The sequence below is a fragment of the Oncorhynchus masou genome, chromosome 24 (genome assembly GCF_036934945.1).
Source record: "Oncorhynchus masou masou isolate Uvic2021 chromosome 24, UVic_Omas_1.1, whole genome shotgun sequence".
Lineage (NCBI taxonomy): Eukaryota > Metazoa > Chordata > Actinopteri > Salmoniformes > Salmonidae > Oncorhynchus > Oncorhynchus masou.
The window spans coordinates 108,375,393-108,394,147 of record NC_088235.1 but is presented as its reverse complement, the minus strand read 5'-3'; the positions used below and the strand labels follow the sequence as shown (position 1 = coordinate 108,394,147).

General features: G+C 43.6%; 3 protein-coding genes across 4 annotated transcripts in view; 2 read left to right on the top strand and 1 right to left on the bottom strand.

The window, feature by feature from the left end:
- The window catches only part of ano8b (anoctamin 8b), a 100,302-nt gene extending 94,485 nt beyond the window's left edge, over positions 1–5,817 (top strand). The window contains exon 18 of the mRNA XM_064936044.1: positions 48–5,817. Within this exon, the coding sequence (XP_064792116.1) occupies positions 48–749 (702 nt within the window). The 3' untranslated portion in view covers positions 750–5,817. The remainder of the gene's footprint in view (positions 1–47) is intronic.
- On the bottom strand, positions 5,810–9,576 carry dda1 (DET1 and DDB1 associated 1). Of its 2 annotated transcripts, none has more exons than XM_064936046.1 (5): positions 9,222–9,576; positions 8,526–8,606; positions 8,405–8,435; positions 8,171–8,232; positions 5,810–7,930 (listed from the first exon to the last, which is right to left on the bottom strand). In XM_064936046.1, exons 1-5 carry the CDS (start codon positions 9,228–9,230, stop codon positions 7,826–7,828), a joined length of 288 nt encoding a protein of 95 aa, XP_064792118.1. In that variant the 5' UTR covers positions 9,231–9,576; the 3' UTR covers positions 5,810–7,825. The 2 variants fall into 2 exon arrangements, with proteins under 2 accessions (XP_064792118.1, XP_064792117.1); XM_064936045.1 differs by having other exon boundaries at positions 5,811–7,930; positions 8,384–8,435.
- Positions 9,577–10,829: 1,253 nt separating this feature from the next.
- abhd8b (abhydrolase domain containing 8b) overlaps positions 10,830–18,755 on the top strand; it is a 19,661-nt gene continuing 11,735 nt past the window's right edge. Inside the window, exon 1 of the mRNA XM_064936043.1 lies at positions 10,830–11,150. The gene's annotated coding sequence lies outside the window, so the exon portion shown is untranslated. The remainder of the gene's footprint in view (positions 11,151–18,755) is intronic.

Sequence of the window (18,755 nt, the reverse complement as noted above, 5' to 3'; positions counted from 1 at the left end):
GACTGTGATTGCGTAAGTTGTTGTAGCGGTTGTTAATCTCCCTACAGAAGCACGAGCGGCAGGCGCAGCAGCACTACCAACAGCTACAGAGGAGGAAGAGAGAGGAGGAGGAGAGGCAGAGGCAGACGGAGCACCAGGCTCGCAGGGAGAGGGAGAGAGATGAGGGGAAGGACTCCTCTGGGGGAGACCACCACCACGACAAGAGCCACGGGGGGAAGTCCCGCTCTGGAGGGGGTGGAGGTGGGGACAAGCCCAAGAGGCCCAGCTCCCTCCTGGCCAACAACAACGTGATGAAGCTCAAACTGATCACCCCCTTACAGAGCAAGTTCTCCTCTGGCAGCGCACGCTCCCCTCAGTCTCCCACAGGAAACGAACCCAAGCTCCCCGGGTTCCTCAGCTTCAAGTTCCTCAAGTCGCCTGAGAATAAGAAGGAAGCGGCTGCTGCCGCTGCAGCTGCAGCCACGGCAACGAATACCACGACGACCGCGACCGCCCCCGGCGGTAACCAGGAGCGGTCTCAGTCACCTAGCAAGTCGTTCAACCCTGGGAAACTATTTAACTTTGGGAAGTCAGAGGGGGGCCCCTGTGTGAATGGGTCCCAGTTACCCCGACCAGGGGAGGGTTCCCAGGGATCTGACAAACAGCTCACCAAGTCTGACCTGAATGGGGTGCCGGACGAGATCCCCTCGCCTGGAGGGGATGAGGGGGAGAACGGACAGCACACAGACTCCTCAGACCCTAAAGTCTAGGCTCTCTTTGCATAGGGAGATGACAAACTACTATGAGAACTTAACTTAATATATCTACTAGAAGGAGAAATGTATGGGGAGAAAAGGTCAAGCCTCTCTCTGTGCTTTCTGGATCTGAGGTTGTGTATGTAGACGCTGCCTGGGGGCTGTGGGGGGGAGGACTAATGGTAATGATGATGGGATGTGTGGGTCTGCATTGTTGCTGTTGCTGAGAGACTTTCAGGCTTAATGGTGAAGACATAACCCACCCTTTTACCCATGGCCACACACACGTACACACACACACACACACATACACACACACACACACACACACACACACACACACACACACACACACACACACACACACACACACACACACACACACACACACACACACACACACACACACACACATGCACACACGCACACACACACATACACACACCCACACACACACACACACACACACACACACACATGCACACACGCACACACACACACATACACATGCACATGCACACACACACACAGAATCCTCTCTTGTCTGCAATACATATAGAAATGCATGAGCTGCATTTCTGATACTTTCCGAGCATTTTCCAAAAAAAGGGAGAGCAGTGTTTCTTGATTTATTCTATTCTGAAAATTGTAAGCATCCTGGTGGCCATCTTGCCACTGAAACATAACATCCTGGTTTTGAAGGTCAGAAGAAAAAAATGGATTGGTGTGTGTGTGAATCAAAAACATAATGAGACCTTTCACAGTCACCACACAATGGTGGCCTGATATCAGACTCACTTTTAACTGTGACGGTCGATCGGCTTTTCTACTTAATACGAACCGGCTGTGCTAGCCGAGCAATATCAAAACAGTGTTTCAAATCTGAGCAGTACTGCAAAACACGTCCAGTTCTTTGTTTTTCACCCACACTCCCATCTGAAGGCATACGTGAGCAGTCATGAGTTTTGTATATACAGTACATCCCATGAAAACAACGGCAATATCTGAAGTGTATGTCTGACACAGTGCGTGGGAAACAGGATGTTGTGTTTGACGTTGTGAAAGGCAAAGATGAAAATCGTTTGATAAAAGACAGGCTTTGTCTTGCATCAGTATGAGAGAGAGAAAAGAGAGAGAGAGAGAGAGAGAGAGAGAGAGATAATGAAATAGAATGAAAGAGTTGTTTTGACTGATGCCACAGGATGTTGATGTGGATTATACAGTACACCGTATGTATCATGGAAAGTCTGGGTTCCTGTAGTTTACTGTGTGCCATTCTAATCTCTCCCCATTCAAGCCTGCAGAGAGACATTCTACACAGTATACTAATGGCTCTCCATTTCAGCACACAGATCTGACTAGATGAGTGAGTAGACTAGACATAGAAAGAGAGAAGATTTGCACTAAACTCTGATGTTCTGCACTGAGACAGCAGAGCCTGTTCTGACTGCAGGTGTAAGGAAGAACTATACCGGTCTGCCTCACAACACAACATAACATATACAAACGTTGGGTTTTATTATCGCTAGTATCTTGTACTGTAGATGCTGTCGTCATTTCATCCGAAATCCTTAGTTCCTAAATCCCAGGTGGCTGCTGGTCCCCATCCATTCATTTGAGAGCTGATAATATATTTTCTATTGTTTATTCTATTTATTTCCAATGGAATTTGTTGCCAAAGCGTCACCTTTCTGACTACACTGGCAGTGATAGCATAGAGATGACAGATTTCTAAATTCCTTTTGTAAACCAATCCAAAGGGATTATTCAACCGTTTTCTTTTCTATAATGTGTCCAGAGGATGGTGCCAGAGTACAAGACAGTGTTTTATACATCTAACTTAGAGTAGGATGAAGTGACCCCAAGGTCAGTTTTGCGTTCCCCAACCCTATTGCTAACGTTAGGATTTGGGGACGTTAATCTAATGTTACATCTGTGCATATGAACTCATATTAAATCCCAGTCTTCATTGAAAAAAAAGAACCATGGCGCTCCACGGCAAGTGAGATTCAGCACAGCGTTAGAGAGACAGAAACATGAACTATGCACCTCCACTTCATCCTCTCTGGCTAAGATCTTTGCAATAATACAGTGTTAGAGGGACAGTGGCACAGACACAACACTAGTCTATTACTGGTCCATGCCTTCAGTACTACATCTCTTCAGACTGTGTTCCACCAATAGGATCTCTTAGTACTCCACCTCTTCAGACTGAGTTCCACCAATAGGATCTCTTAGTACTCCACCTCTTCAGACTGAGTTCCACCAATAGGATCTCTTAGTACTCCACCTCTTCAGACTGAGTTCCACCAATAGGATCTCTTAGTACTCCACCTCTTCAGACTGAGTTCCACCAATAGGATCTCTTAGTACTCCACCTCTTCAGACTGAGTTCCACCAATAGGATCTCTTAGTACTCCACCTCTTCAGACTGTGTTCCACCAATAGGATCTCTTAGTACTCCACCTCTTCAGACTGAGTTCCACCAATAGGATCTCTTAGTACTCCACCTCTTCAGACTGTGTTCCACCAATAGGATCTCTTAGTACTCCATCTCTTCAGACTGTGTTCCACCAATAGGATCTCTTAGTACTACATCTTTTCAGACTGTGTTCCACCAATAGGATCTCTTAGTACTCCATCTCTTCAGACTGTGTTCCACCAATAGGATCTCTTAGGACTACATCTTTTCAGACTGTGTTCCACCAATAGGATCTCTTAGTACTCCATCTCTTCAGACTGTGTTCCACCAATAGGATCTCTTAGTACTACATCTTTTCAGACTGTGTTCCACCAATAGGATCTCTTAGTACTACATCTCTTCAGACTGTGTTCCACCAATAGGATCTCTTAGTACTCCATCTCTTCAGACTGCGTTCCACCAATAGGATCTCTTAGTACTCCATCTCTTCAGACTGTGTTCCACCAATAGGATCTCTTAGTACTACATCTTTTCAGACTGTGTTCCACCAATAGGATCTCTTAGTACTACATCTCTTCAGACTGTGTTCCACCAATAGGATCTCTTAGTACTCCACCTCTTCAGACTGAGTTCCACCAATAGGATCTCTTAGTACTCCACCTCTTCAGACTGTGTTCCACCAATAGGATCTCTTAGTACTCCACCTCTTCAGACTGTGTTCCACCAATAGGATCTCTTAGTACTACATCTCTTCAAACTGTGTTCCACCAATAGGATCTCTTAGTACTCCACCTCTTCAGACTGTGTTCCACCAATAGGATCTCTTAGTACTCCACCTCTTCAGACTGTGTTCCACCAATAGGATCTCTTAGTACTCCACCTCTTCAGACTGTGTTCCACCAATAGGATCTCTTAGTACTACATCTCTTCAAACTGTGTTCCACCAATAGGATCTCTTAGTACTCCATCTCTTCAGACTGCGTTCCACTACCCAATATAGGGTCTCCAGCTGACCTGGATTCTCAGTGTGGGTATCAATAGGGAACATCCCATCACTCCATCTGGGCTGAAAAAAAACACACAAAAAAACACACACACGCGCGCTCCCCTGGTACTATATTCTCTTCATCTCTGATCATCTCTCTCTGTGCTTTAAATATGAGTTTAACTAAAATGCCTGTCAAATATGCATTTTGGCCTAAAACATACATAGCCTTCTGTCATTTAGCATGGATTGCCTATCTATAATGTACTTCAAGCTACAACATAATGGCAAGGCTCATGCTTCTGCATTGAGACTGAATATAGCATTTTCATGAACATAGTGGCAACAGTAAGAATTGAGCTCTGACTTACTGAACTAGTTGTTGTAGTTACATCTCTGACTGACTTAACTAGTTGTGGTAGTTACAGCTCTGACTGACTGAACTAGTTGGGGTAGCAGTAGCAGTTACATGGGATTTGAGCTGGAAAGGCACTTCAAGGCAATAAGGAAAGAGAAATAGCAGTTTGTGTGGGAGTGAGTGACGTTTGTGTGGGAATGAGTGACGTTTGTGTGGGAGTGAGTGATGTTTGATCTCACCATCACATTTCCTCCTCCCTCTACAGCCAATTAAGTCATTATAAGGACACCATTTGGTTAATATCGTCAGCATCATCATTCATTTGTCAATAATGCCAAATAACTAGGCCACGGATGAGAGACACGATTGAGACATTTCTCATTTTCTGTAGTGAAGCAGATGCTGTCAGACACGTGTTTGATTAGATGATCTGTCGTAGGCCATTGTCAGTAACAATCATCCACGGTACAACTGCCTGCTGTGCTACTGGAACACACTGGCTTGGTTTCTGGGTTTCTTTCACCTTTGTTTCCCCCCATCTCTGATCGAAAAGAACTGAACATGTGAAAGCAAATTCCCAGCAGGCAACCAACATCTTGCTTTGACCTGGCCTTCCTTTTTCACATCGGTGCAGACGAAGGAAAAGGGACAAAGAGCTAAGTAAGACTATTGAGATGCAGCCTTTGTTGGGTCAGCGGCCATCATGGTGCGTGACCTTTGGTCTCACTGGACACGTTAACCCTCATGGTTAGGTTTTATCAGACAGAGCTACTTTACTGAAGTAGAGAAACGGCTCATGTCAGTATCAATGGAACTATGTCATTTCAAATGGGTAGGAAGTGCTCTGAACGGCCTTTACCTTTTGATGTTCTATCACTGCACTGCTTAGTTACGAATGCTTAGAATGGTTGTGAGACGAGAGCAGAGGGAATGTTGTTAATGTGACATTGTTTGGGACAGTTGTCTAAATCCAGTCTCTAAAGCAGTGTTACTTTACAGTATTGGTTTGATGGGATAGCCTGACGGGGGCCTCATCGTTGAACTGGACAGTAAGAAGTGGATGAGGTGAGATGTACTGTACACCTACTACCAGTATGTACAACCCTTCCCGTTCTAACTAAATAAAACATCTTCATAACAGCCTCACTAACTGACCAGACATCATGTGCTCTTCCAATGTACCACTGTACAAAAACAAAAAAAATATTTTCAAGAAAAATATGATACTGGGAAATGGGATTATTTATTTCTTTTAATTTATTTTGTCATATTTTTGTAAGATCTGAAATATAGATAATAAAACAATTTTAAATTGAAATGTGTTATTATTGTTTACACACAAAATATAAAAGTGTGAAACAAATGTACAATTTACATTGAAACAATAACATGACAAGACATTACTTTTTGATCACTGCTTTTATTGGAGCGAAGCTGAAAGTGAAGTTTTACCTAATATACAATAAAATAGGGTGAAGCATAGAGTGGATATTCAGAACAGTCTAGTCTAGCAGAAGCATAGAATGGATATTCAGAACAGTCTAGTCTACCAGAAGCATAGAGTGGATATTCGGAACAGTCTAGTCTAGCAGAAGCATAGAATGGATATTCAGAACAGTCTGGTCTACCAGAAGCATAGAGTGGATATTCAGAACAGTCGAGTCTAGCAGAAGCATAGAATGGATATTCAGAACAGTCTGGTCTACGAGAAGCATAGAGTGGATATTCAGAACAGTCGAGTCTAGCAGAAGAGTAGAGCATGGCTTTACGCTTCAATGGCAGGTACAGTAGGAAACTCACATCGATTGCCGCATCTGGAGCCGAGGGGAAAATAGACTTGCCGTGACTTTTTTGGGCAGCGTAAACATTAACAAAGGTCTGGAACCTGTTCAGAAGGGTCCAACATAAAAGTCCAAGGAAATGTATAATATAGAGCAGATTACTACTCATCTCAGCTCTTTTCATTACATGTCTATCTGCAGCATTCTGAACAACCTCCAGAAGTCAGTGTAGTATTGTACAGTAGTACAACACCGTCACAAGCTGAACCTCTGGAACAAGGCAGGATGGCGACTGCACCTTTCTGTTCATCCATGGCAGTGGTGTTACTTCCATACCACAGGAGACTGCCGAGGGGAGGACGGCTTGTAATAATGCCCGGAACGGAGCAAATGGAACGGCATCAAACACCTGGAAACCATGGAAACCATGTGTTTAATACCATTCCACTGATTCCACTCCAGCCATTACCAAGAGCCCATCCTCCCAAATTAAAAGGTGCCACCAACCTCCTGTGGTACATATCCCTGTATCCTCTTCTCCACACAACCCCCATCACCCCCCCCCCCTCCCCAGGAAGTTGTCAAAAACAGACATGCAAGGCAACCATTAGGTATCAGTGCTTCTCAACATTTACACGAAATACTTATTATAGCCATGTAGCTACATATTGATTTATTTGACAAAAGTCAGATGCAATGTCATTTTTCCTTAGAGAAATATAAAGCCTAGATCTTAATATCTAACAGCTGCCACTGGCTATAGTATTTACACAGGTCTTCATACTGAATACAACATTCTCTCGCTACCCCTCATATTGACATAGACATTCTTTGCTCTACCTCTGCTATCACTTGGTTGTGCTGGTAAGGTGAGATCTTCACAAACATACATAATGGGTACATTGATTGCAGTGTAAACAAATTCCAAACAATTCTGGTAAAGTGAGTAGTCAACGCCTGGCGACTAAAACAAGTTGTCTTGCCATTCTATAATACCCTTTTTAACAGCATACATTGCCAGAAAGCTGCAAACATTCAAACTAAGCTAGTAAACTGTTGAGTCACTTGTCATGTTATCCCTATTGACCAGTAGGGGGCAATAGATGAAAGAATCCATTCCTAAAATGGTACAGTAAAACAAGCCAGCACAAACTTCAAAACACACACATATTCAGAACAGAATCATGGAAGATAATGCATATTGAACATTAACACAAGTCTGGGAGGTGGGGGGTAGTTTCTTCCCCTGTTGTGGTGGCCGGGTTGTGGCAGGCAGCAGTTGACAATCACAATGTATACTCGGGTCTGCAGAAGCAAACTGTGGAAAGGTGTTGCAGTGCCCCCATGAGGCCAAGGCTGGGCAGTGAAGCTGAAAACAACACTGGAGGTAACAACAACAAAAAATAAAAAAATGTTTAGTCTTTCCCAAACCAGGGCGGACTCTTTCTCAGATTGTTTGTCTTCATGTCTGTCATGGTGGGCCTGTCCGTGTGCTTCCTCCACAGATGCACGCATCCGTACACGTACACACACACACACACACTCCTAAGAGTCCTCGTTCATCTCTTGGCTATCTGTCCTGGCGATTTTGCGTGGAGGTGCTGGACTCCCTCCCTCTCCTTGCTCCTGTTCCCTCTTCTTCGCTGCGTTCTGTTCAACAGAGAGGGAAAATATAGTAGTGTCACTCACTAAACTGAAAGCATGGACACACCTGATTGACAACCCGCTCCACAAAGTTGATGTTCCCGTTTAAGAGTAAGCATGGCTGACCATGCCTCCCTGTGCCCTGGTCTGTGATAGGTTACAACTGTTGTTGCTGCACGACACCTTACGTTCACACCTGGATAGCATCTATCTATTCAGAAACCCCAACCCTCCCATCAACCTCACCTTTTTGTCCCAGTGATGATGAAGGTAGCGCAGGAGGATATTGGTTTTCTCTGTGACAATAACTGGTAAGTAAAAGAGAATTTCAAAACTCAAGATTTCATCCCCATCTCAAAACCATAGTTCTATTTCTAGCAGTATATTTTCCCCAAGAAAAGCTAAATAAATAAAATGTCCATGAAGTCTGTCCTCTCGACTAAGAATGGAGGTACTTACTCTGTTCTGAGGGGTACTCACGTGTCGGGAGGTACACGGACGGTCTTCGGTTCTGTAAAAAGCAATTCATAGAGATTCAGATGGAGCCAGACTTGATGTTCATCTCTTTCACATGTAAAATGTTCTAATAGTCGGCGCTCACCGATGCTTTACACACAGAGTCTGCATGGAACCGACTGAAGTTGCTCTTGTTGTAAACGGGGAGACCCTTTAAGAAGTCCGCCTTTAGGAAAAGAAAAGTATTTTGGTTTGTGTTGTATGAGTAAAGCTGTAGGCTGAACCCAAACAGACAATTTTGCAGAGCATCTTCCATCCTAGAGCTCAAGGGTGACCAAGCCTCCTGCCCTGCAGGATGTCGAGGTTGACCTCTAGCTAAATATGAAGGATGTTCTAAACCCCATTTGACAGCGTTTGGTTTAAACTAGACAAAGTGAGAAGCAAAGAATACTATCGTTTGGGAATTACGTGTCCTCCCAAGTCACCATGACATGGGTGGGGTACACCCCTGCCCTGCTCGAAACGGGGGGCTGATGCCATGGGTGCCTGACACTGGGCGTTCCCTGTCTGTCTGTTTGGTGGATTCTTTCTGGCTATTCTTTTCGGCTAGCTAAGATACAAGATAGCCAAGTATTCAATGGAAACATGAATGTTACCAAGAAGACAGATAGAAAGCTAGATAATTAATTGAGATCATACGATTAAAACAACTCAGATAAAAAGCCACATGATAAGATAATGACATTTGCTAGCATTACCCTAACTAGCCAAGCTGCCATAACTAAAGTTGTCAAGCTAGCTGCATTCTCTTCACAACATGTTTTGCCGTTAATTTAGCTACCTTATCCATGGTTTTCCCCGTTTAGTGTCCCACGACGTAACGCCGACTGATATCGTTCAGATGGATAGATAATATGGCAGGTAGCGAGCCAAAGCTAACTGTTTTGGCGAGCTAACAGTCGTTAGCTAGCTAGTTGCTCTCAAGCCTAGCCTACGTTTATGAAATCCTCCACATTCACTTGTTACTGGAATCACGCTGTTGTAAACAGTATTGTGTCCAATTACACCACCTGTAATCATTAAACACACCGCATAAAGTAAAGTGAGGCTCATGGCCATAAATACATGTAAACTGCTTTGCTTCGTGGCTAACTCTTTAGCATGATGGTAGCTAAATGCTGCATTTACAGCTCCAACCCTAGCATAACCATTGGATATGAACATATCCCACGTGATCTAAGACCACGATATATCGTATCGTAATTGGACAGAAAGCTGTCTATCATTTTTTTTTCTCCACCCAAAAACTTGGGATAGGTTGACAGATAATGGCAGGGAAGAATGGAAGTGATGCATCCAGTCGATTCCTTTCTCTCATTGATCTAACATATATATGGAATGTGCTTTAACCCGTCCAGTTCTTTCTCACTAGTGCAAGGATACTGGACCTAAATGAGACATGGGTTTGCTTTGTAAGTAACCGCACTCTATTGGCACTCTGCGTCACTGCTATTGTGTAAAGACCATGGGATATCCTACTTATAATTACACATGTAGGGTAATAAACATGGTATACAGCTATCCCATAATACTGTTTAAATAAATTGATGTAGGGCCTATAACATGCAATTGCAATAAATGTATATACTTTATTTGAGACTTGTGTAGCTGCTCAGTCGGGATCATTTCTGTGGTAGACCTATGTGTGAAACATGGCTGTGAATAGGCCGTTACCAGGGCATCATACTACTGTCTCTGAGTGACTGCTGGTTTATGGAAGGTCTGCCTGGTCTTGCCTCTCTGGCATCTGGATCCCCTGGTAACTGTTCCTTAGCAACAAACCCAATAGCAACTGCATCAGCCACAGTTGTCAGCTAGAGGAGGATGAGGAGAGAGGAAGATGGGTGTTATTATGATTATGGAAACATGTAGCATTTTCCCTATACACTTGTTTGGAAACCAATGGGATTTATTGGCTTTATCAGTTACAATTTTAAATGTGTTTTAGTGTAAATGGAAACAGCTCAGCAGTTTTTACTGAAATTGTACTTTTCAGGGAATTTTTTATCAGGGACTGTTTACCCCTTTATCAGTTGTGTGTCAGCGAGGAGGTGAACAAAGTGGCACACACTGTTCCCAATGTATCGTGCATAGTGTGCCATCTCCTTGGAGACAGCTGGGCTGGTTCATTCACAGTGCAGCACTGTAGGGAGAATATGACCTACACTTAATTATATGCGTCTTGCAGGGGTATATTTTGGAGGAGTTCTGCTCGCAAAGTATGCTGCATATTCCAATACGTATTAAATATTTTCTATCGTTAGTAGCAACGGGTCTACATGTTATGTATTGGTCGGCTGGTGGCGGCACTGTTGTGTCTAGAGCTGGTTCTCTCGCATGTCAATCAAGCGGTAGGGGGCAGCTCCATAATGCAGATACAGTACGAGCGTATGGAACAGTTGGACAAGCGTGAACTGTGCGCTTTATAGATAAAAACTTGCACATGTAGACACCTGGCGTGCGCGTCTACTATGCGTCCACGGGCACGTTCAAGATGCAATGGAATTGATAAACGCGCCTTTCTTTTAAATTGTAGTTGTCATGTAAACTAGCGGGTGAAAATGTTGAGAACAGTGCTGCAGACTCAAATTAGATTAGTTTATTGGATTGGCTGCAACAGATTATAGAGCTCCTGTTTCGAAGACGCGGTATACGAGAAAGAAGCGTATTGTCTAATAATTGTAACCCTGTGGACGTCGAAAAAAATCAGGTAAGAGTCTTCGTTTTTGAGAAACAAGAATGTATGGGTATGCAGCTTGCTGTATGATTATGATGGCATGTTTTGTCAACAGAAGATTAAAAAGGAACACGCACCGTGGAAATGTGCAGATCTGCTAAACCAATTGCGTAACACATTCTCAGAATTTAATTAGCATAAATCAAATACCAGAATGGGATGTGATATGACGTGTGTAAAGTGCCATGGCTGATCTAATGTATCTTGTAAACTGGTGAACAAAGGCGGATAAACATGCTGGCATTCGCTGTGTATTTTGTCGCATCAGACGCTGGTTCAGTTTCCCATTCAGACCGGCAGTGCGCAGTCTGCGCACGCTCGGTTGTTTTCCATTCTAAGGAATGGAGTCCTAGAAAATGTAATAGTAGTAAGGACAAAAATGGTTCTGTGCACACCCCTATTGCATGATATTTCCTGAGATAATATTGTACATTCCTGGTTGAGGTTTTCAAAATAAGCTTGGATGCTAAATATTTAATGATTTAACTTTTTATTTTTTTTATTTTTTATATATGACAACATAAAGAATACATAGTCATTAAAATAATGTTCCAGACTACCTTTAGGGTATCTTTTGTATTTAATGTCACACCAACTGCGTTTGATTGGTTTTATGACCTACTTTTTTTAATGATTTGTTTTCAAGACAAAGCTCCTATCCTATAGATTGTTTAGAAGATGTCAACCAGCGATAGGTCAAGTGAAGTGTTGCTTTCTATTGATTGGACCCTCCAGCTGACACTAGTCCATTGGCGGACAAGGAACACATTCTCAGCAGCATTTAGAAATGACTGTGTTTTTTGTAGCAAATAGACTTCTCTCTTGGTTGGTCAACTTGGCCTCCGGTTTAATACAGAACCTATTGCTTACGATATACATGAATTTACAGCCTGAACACCATATTTTAGCATCTTATTTAATACCAGTCTATTGCACCAAACTACATGGTGTGGTTAAGATAGTGGTCAGAAAATGGGGTAGTGATACCAGTGAGACCTTACAGGGCTGCTTTGACTCTGCCGGCGGGCTGCTTTGACTCTGCAGGCGGGCTGCTTTGACTCTGCCGGCGGGCTGCTTTGACTCTGCAGGCGGGCTGCTTTGACTCTGCAGGCGGGCTGCTTTGACTCTGCAGGCGGGCTGCTTTGACTCTGCCGGCGGGCTGCTTTGACTCTGCCGGCGGGCTGCTTTGACTCTGCAGGCGGGCTGCTTTGACTCTGCAGGCGGGCTGCTTTGACTCTGCAGGCGGGCTGCTTTGACTCTGCAGGCGGGCTGCTTTGACTCTGCAGGCGGGCTGCTTTGACTCTGCCGGCGGGCTGCTTTGACTCTGCCGGCGGAAGGCTTTGACTCTGCCGGCGGGCTGCTTTGACTCTGCCGGCGGGCTGCTTTGACTCTGCCGGCGGGCTGCTTTGACTCTGCAGGTGGGCTGCTTTGACTCTGCCGGCGGGCTGCTTTGACTCTGCCGGCGGGCTGCTTTGACTCTGCCGGCGGGCTGCTTTGACTCTGCAGGCAGGAGGAGTGTGTTCACAGAGGGAGCGAGCCTTGAGGAGGCCACTGAAGCTATCACTAACTGTATTCATTTATGTGAGGAGATGATTGTTCCTTCCAAAACTGTACATTTATTTTCCAACAACAAACCCTGGATCACAAAGGACCTGAAAACAACTTTAAATGAAAAGAATATAGCATTTACCACTGGCAACAAGGTTGAGGGTAAACTAATTCAATCCAAATAAAAAAAATGCAGATGAAACAGGCTACAAGAATGTACAAGGAGAAGAAGGAACGGCTCTTTCAGGAGGGTAAAGATGCTTTGATGGGTGTGAAAACACAGGCAGCCCTTAATAACACCCAAACTCTCCCCCCAGAAAATACTGTGTTGACCTGCAGAGAATCGTAACAGTTTTTATTGTAGATTTGACCAACATGACTGCAATTTTAATATTTAACCAGGCAAGTCAGTTAAGAACATATTCTTATTTTCAATGACGGCCTGGGAACAATGGGTTAACTGCCTGTTCAGGGGCAGAATGACAGATTTGTACCTTGTCAGCTCGGGGGTTTGAACTCGCAACCTTCTGGTTACTAGTTCAACACTCTAACCACTAGGCTAAACTGCCACTATTGAAAGGTCAGAGATCAGCTTTTCCCTATCTAGCATGTCTCACACTGTTACACAATTGTTCAGCTGCAACCAAAAGACGGTGAAGCTATGTTTTAAAAGGACAAGACAAAGAAAAGCACCTGGGCCAGACAACATCAGCGTTCACCTACTTCAGGTGTAACTCTGTGTTGTTGTTTTTTGTCGCTTTGCTTTGTCTTGGCCAGGTCGCAGTTGTAAATGAGAACTTGTTCTCAACTGGCCTACCTGGTTAAATAACGGTGAAATAAAAACAATAATGTGTGCCATAAGCAACTGGCAGGTGTTTTCTGTGAGCTCTTTAACCTCTCTCTGGCAAAACATTCCATCCCAATAATATGGAAATTGTCCACCATAAGCCCAGCACCTGAAAAGAGCAACCCTTCCTGCAACAATGACTACTGCCCTGTAGCATTAACCTTTCAGTGGTGAAGAGCGTTGAAAGGCTGGTTCTTCCCCGGCTACTAAAGGAAGCATGCTCCTACACAGGCATGCTTCTGTTCTACTAGATGCATGGTATTTCTGTACAGGAAAAGTGGCGTCCTTGATAACAAGATGTTGATAGATCCAACTTCTGAGTATGCTGCCACGTTAACGCGCCAGTCAGAACTAGGAAACTCAGAAATTTGCCACTTGCTAACGTGGTTGAACGCGGCACGTCTATAACTACAACCATTTAGCAAGTTCGACATTTCTAAATTCCAAATAGGACTTGAATGCGACAGCATCCTCAGAAGTTGGATCTATCAACACCTTGATATCAAGAATGCCAATGTTGCTGTACAGAAATACAAAGCATCTTGCAGAACAGAAGGAAAGCCTGAAGTCACACCTCTTAGAAGGAGAGGGATTGTTGTTCATGTTTGTTGACCCTTAGCAGGCCTGAGACTGTCAACACTCTGAGGCCATAGTGACTTCTAATCCATCTGATGATGTATGGGCTTTCGTGGGCACCAATCCCTAAGCAGGGATGACAACCCTCTGGTCTGGGCTTATGTAACACTGTCTTAACTACGCCATTGGCAGGAATGCTGTGTGCCGCTACTGCTAGCCTTGCAGATATTACTGGCAACATTAGCATATCACTGATAGACCAAACTGAGATTTTGACCCCAATTGCTGACTCGGAAGGAAATTGTCTGGAGTTCAAATCAAATTTTATTTGTCACATACACATGGTTAGCAGATGTTAATGCGAGTGTAGCGAAATGCTTGTGCTTCCAGTTCCGACAATGCAGTAATAACCAACAAGTAATCTAACTAACAATTCCAAAACTACTGTCTTATACACACAAGTGTAAGGGTATAAAGAATATGTACATAAAGATATATGAATGAGTGATGGTACAGAGCAGCATAGGCAAGATACAGTAGATGGTATCGAGTACAGTATATACATATGAGATGAGTATGTAAACAAAGTGGCATAGTTAAAGTGGCTAGTGATACATGTATTACATAAGGACGCAGTAGATGATATAGAGTACAGTATATACGTATACATGTGAGATGAATAATGTAGGGTATGTAAACATTATATTAGGTAGCATTGTTTAAAGTGGCTAGTGATATATTTTCCATCATTTCCCATTATTAAAGTGGCTGGAGTTGAGTCAGTGTGTTGGCAGCAGCCACTCAATGTTAGTGGTTGCTGTTTAACAGTCTGATGGCCTTGAGATAGAAGCTGTTTTTCAGTCTCTCGGTCCCAGCTTTGATGCACCTGTACTGACCTCGCCTTCTGGATGATAGCGGGGTGAACAGGCAGTGGCTCGGGTGGTTGTTGTCCTTGATGATCTTTATGGCCTTCCTGTAACATCAGGTGGTGTAGGTGTCCTGGAGGGCAGGTAGTTTGCCCCCGGTGATGCGTTGTGCAGACCTCACTATCCTCTGGAGAGCCTTACGGTTGAGGGCGGAGCAGTTGCCGTACCAGGCGGTGATACAGCCCGCCAGGATGCTCTCGATTGTGCATCTGTAGAAGTTTGTGAGTGCTTTTGGTGACAAGCCAAATTTCTTCAGCCTCATGAGGTTGAAGAGGCGCTGCTGCGCCTTCTTCACGATGCTGTCTGTGTGAGTGGACCAATTCAGTTTGTCTGTGATGTGTATGCCGAGGAACTTAAAACTTACTACCCTCTCCACTACTGTTCCATCGATGTGGATAGGGGGGTGTTCCCTCTGCTGTTTCCTGAAGTCCACAATCATCTCCTTAGTTTTGTTGACGTTGAGTGTGAGGTTATTTTCCTGACACCCCACTCCGAGGGCCCTCACCTCCTCCCTGTAGGCCGTCTCGTCGTTGTTGGTAATCAAGCCTACCACTGTTGTGTCGTCCGCAAACTTGATGATTGAGTTGGAGGCGTGCGTGGCCACGCAGTTGTGGGTGAACAGGGAGTACAGGAGAGGTCTCAGAACGCACCCTTGTGGGGCCCCAGTGTTGAGGATCAGCGGGGTGGAGATGTTGTTGCCTACCCTCACCACCTGGGGGCGGCCCGTCAGGAAGTCCAGTACCCAGTTGCACAGGGCGGGGTCGAGACACAGGGTCTCGAGCTTGATGATGAGCTTGGAGGGTACTATGGTGTTAAATGCCGAGCTGTAGTCGATGAACAGCATTCTCACATAGGTATTCCTCTTGTCCAGATGGGTTAGGGCAGTGTGCAGTGTGGTTGAGATTGCATCGTCTGTGGACCTATTTGGGCGGTAAGCAAATTGGAGTCTAGGGTGTCAGGTAGGGTGGAGGTGATATGGTCCTTGACTAGTCTCTCAAAACACTTCATGATGACGGAAGTGAGTGCTACGGGGCGGTAGTCGTTTAGCTCAGTTACCTTAGCTTTCTTGGGAACAGGAACAATGGTGGCTCTCTTGAAGCATGTGGGAACAGCAGACTGGTATAGGGATTGATTGAATATGTCCGTAAACACACCAGCCAGCTGGTCTGCGCATACTCTGAGGGCGCGGCTGGGGATGCCGTCTGGGCCTGCAGCCTTGCGAGGGTTAACACGTTTAAATGTTTTACTCACCTCGGCTGCAGTGAAGGAGAGTCCGCATGTTTTCGTTGCAGGCCGTGTCAGTGGCACTGTATTGTCCTCAAAGCGGGCAAAAACCTTATTTAGTCTGCCTGGGAGCAAGACATCCTGGTCCGTGAGTTGCCAAAAGTTGGTCCGTGAGTTGCCAAAAAGTGTTCGCTCTTGTTCCTCAGTGGGTAGACAGTGGGGTGATTTGAATGTGTACAATAAGAATGTGTGATTTTTGCTATTTGTGGCCAGTTTCATGCATGTTATTTGGGTACATCATAAATAACAGCATTATTGGTCAAGACAGTGGGTGGCGATTTGTCTGAACACTCGTTGCTGTAAGCGTATTATTCAGATAAGACCACATGAATGATGTCAACATCAGCTAAATTAATTAAATCGGGAACAGATCCACAGCATAGGAGTAGGAGTGATTTAAAAAAAATATATAATAATAATAATCTGTGCCAAACCACAAAACAGCCCACGGTTGCAGTTTGTGGGATTAATGTAAGAGGTCCCACTCAGTGATTTGTAATTCAGATTGTTGTGATGAGACATATATCTGAGGGGGTTGCAGGCACCACTGGAATTCTGAATAATATTAAGGCCATAGTATCTCTATTCCCAGTTATTATCTCTATCCCCAGTTATTATCTCTATCCCCAGTTATTATCTCTATCCCCAGTTATTATCTCTATCCCCAGTTATTATCTCTATCCCCAGTTATTATCTCTACCTCCAGTTATTATCTCTACCTCCAGTTATTATCTCTATCCCCAGTTATTATGAACACTGAGGGAGACTGCTAGGAAAAGGAGGTGTGTTTTAAAGACAGTATTTTAGGCAGGAGGACGCTATGGTAATCTACAGGGCCTTCAGGAAGTATTCACACCCCTTTGACTTATTGTGGGGAAAAAGTGTTACAGCCTGATTTGAAAATGTATTAAATTGAAACAAAATAATAATAATCACTGGCCTATACACAATACCTCAGGATGGCAAAGTGGAAGGATGTTTTTTGAAATTTTAACACATTCACTTCAAAGTAAAAGCTGAAATGTCTTGAGTCAATAAGTATTCAACCCCTTTATTATGGCAAGAATAAATGTGTTCAGGAATAAAAATGTGCTTAACAAGTCACAATTTAATAAAAAAATATATTTCACCTTTATTAAACCAGGTAGGCCAGTTGAGAACAAGTTCTCATTTGCAACTACGACTTGGCCAATGTAAAGAAAAGCAGTTAGAGACATAAAACAACACAGAATTACACATGGAATAAATAAACATACAATCAATAATAAGTTGCATGGATTCACTTTGTGTGCAATAATAGTGTTTTACATGATTTTTGAATGACTACCTCCTCTCTGGACCCCACACATAAAATTATCTGTAAGGTCCCTCAGTCGACCAGTGAATTTCAAATACAGATTCAACCACAAAGACCAGGGAGGTTTTCCAATGTCTCGCAAAGAAGGGCACCTATTGGTAGATGGGTAAAATAAAAAAAGTAGACATTGAATATCCCTTTGAGCATGGTGAAGTTATTATTTACACTTTGGATGGTGCATCAATACACCCAGTCACTACAAAGATACAGGCATCCTTCCTAACTCAGTTGCAAAAAAAATTGGCAACGCAATTAACCTTTTGTCCTGAATACAAAGTGTTATTACATTACATTTACATTTAAGTCATTTAGCAGACGCTCTTATCCAGAGCGACTTACAAATTGGTTATGTTTGGGGCAAATCCAGTACAACACATTACTGAGTACCACTCTCCATATTTTCAAGCATTGTGGTGGCTGCATCATGTTATGGGTGTGCTTGTAATTGGTAAGGACTGGGGAGTTTTTCAGGATAAAAAAACTAACGTAATGGAGCTAAGCATAGGCAGAATCCTAGAGGAAAACCTGTTTCAGTCTGCTTTCCATCAGACACAGAGATGAAGGACAATAACCTAAAACACAAGGCCAAATCTACACTGGAGTTGTTTACCAAGATGACAGTGAATGGTCCTGAGTGGCCGAGTTAATCTACTAGAACATCTATGGCAAGACCTGAAAATGGTTGTCTAGCATTTAACAACAACCAATTTGACAGAGCTAGAGGAATTTTGAAAATAGTAGGCAGATGTTGCACAATCCAGGTGTGGAAGCTCTTACCCAGAAAGACTCACATCTGTAATCGTTGCTTCTACAAAGTATTGACTCAGGAGTGTGAATACTTATGTAAATTAGATATGTATGTATTTTATTTCAATAAGTGTGCAACAATTGAGAAGAAAAAAAAAATATATATATATATATAATCCATTTTGAATTCGGGGTGTAACACAACAAAGTGTAGAATAAGTCAAGGTGTGTGAATACTTACTGAAGGTACTGTATATTCTACCTCGACCTGACATGACTACTTATTAACAGTA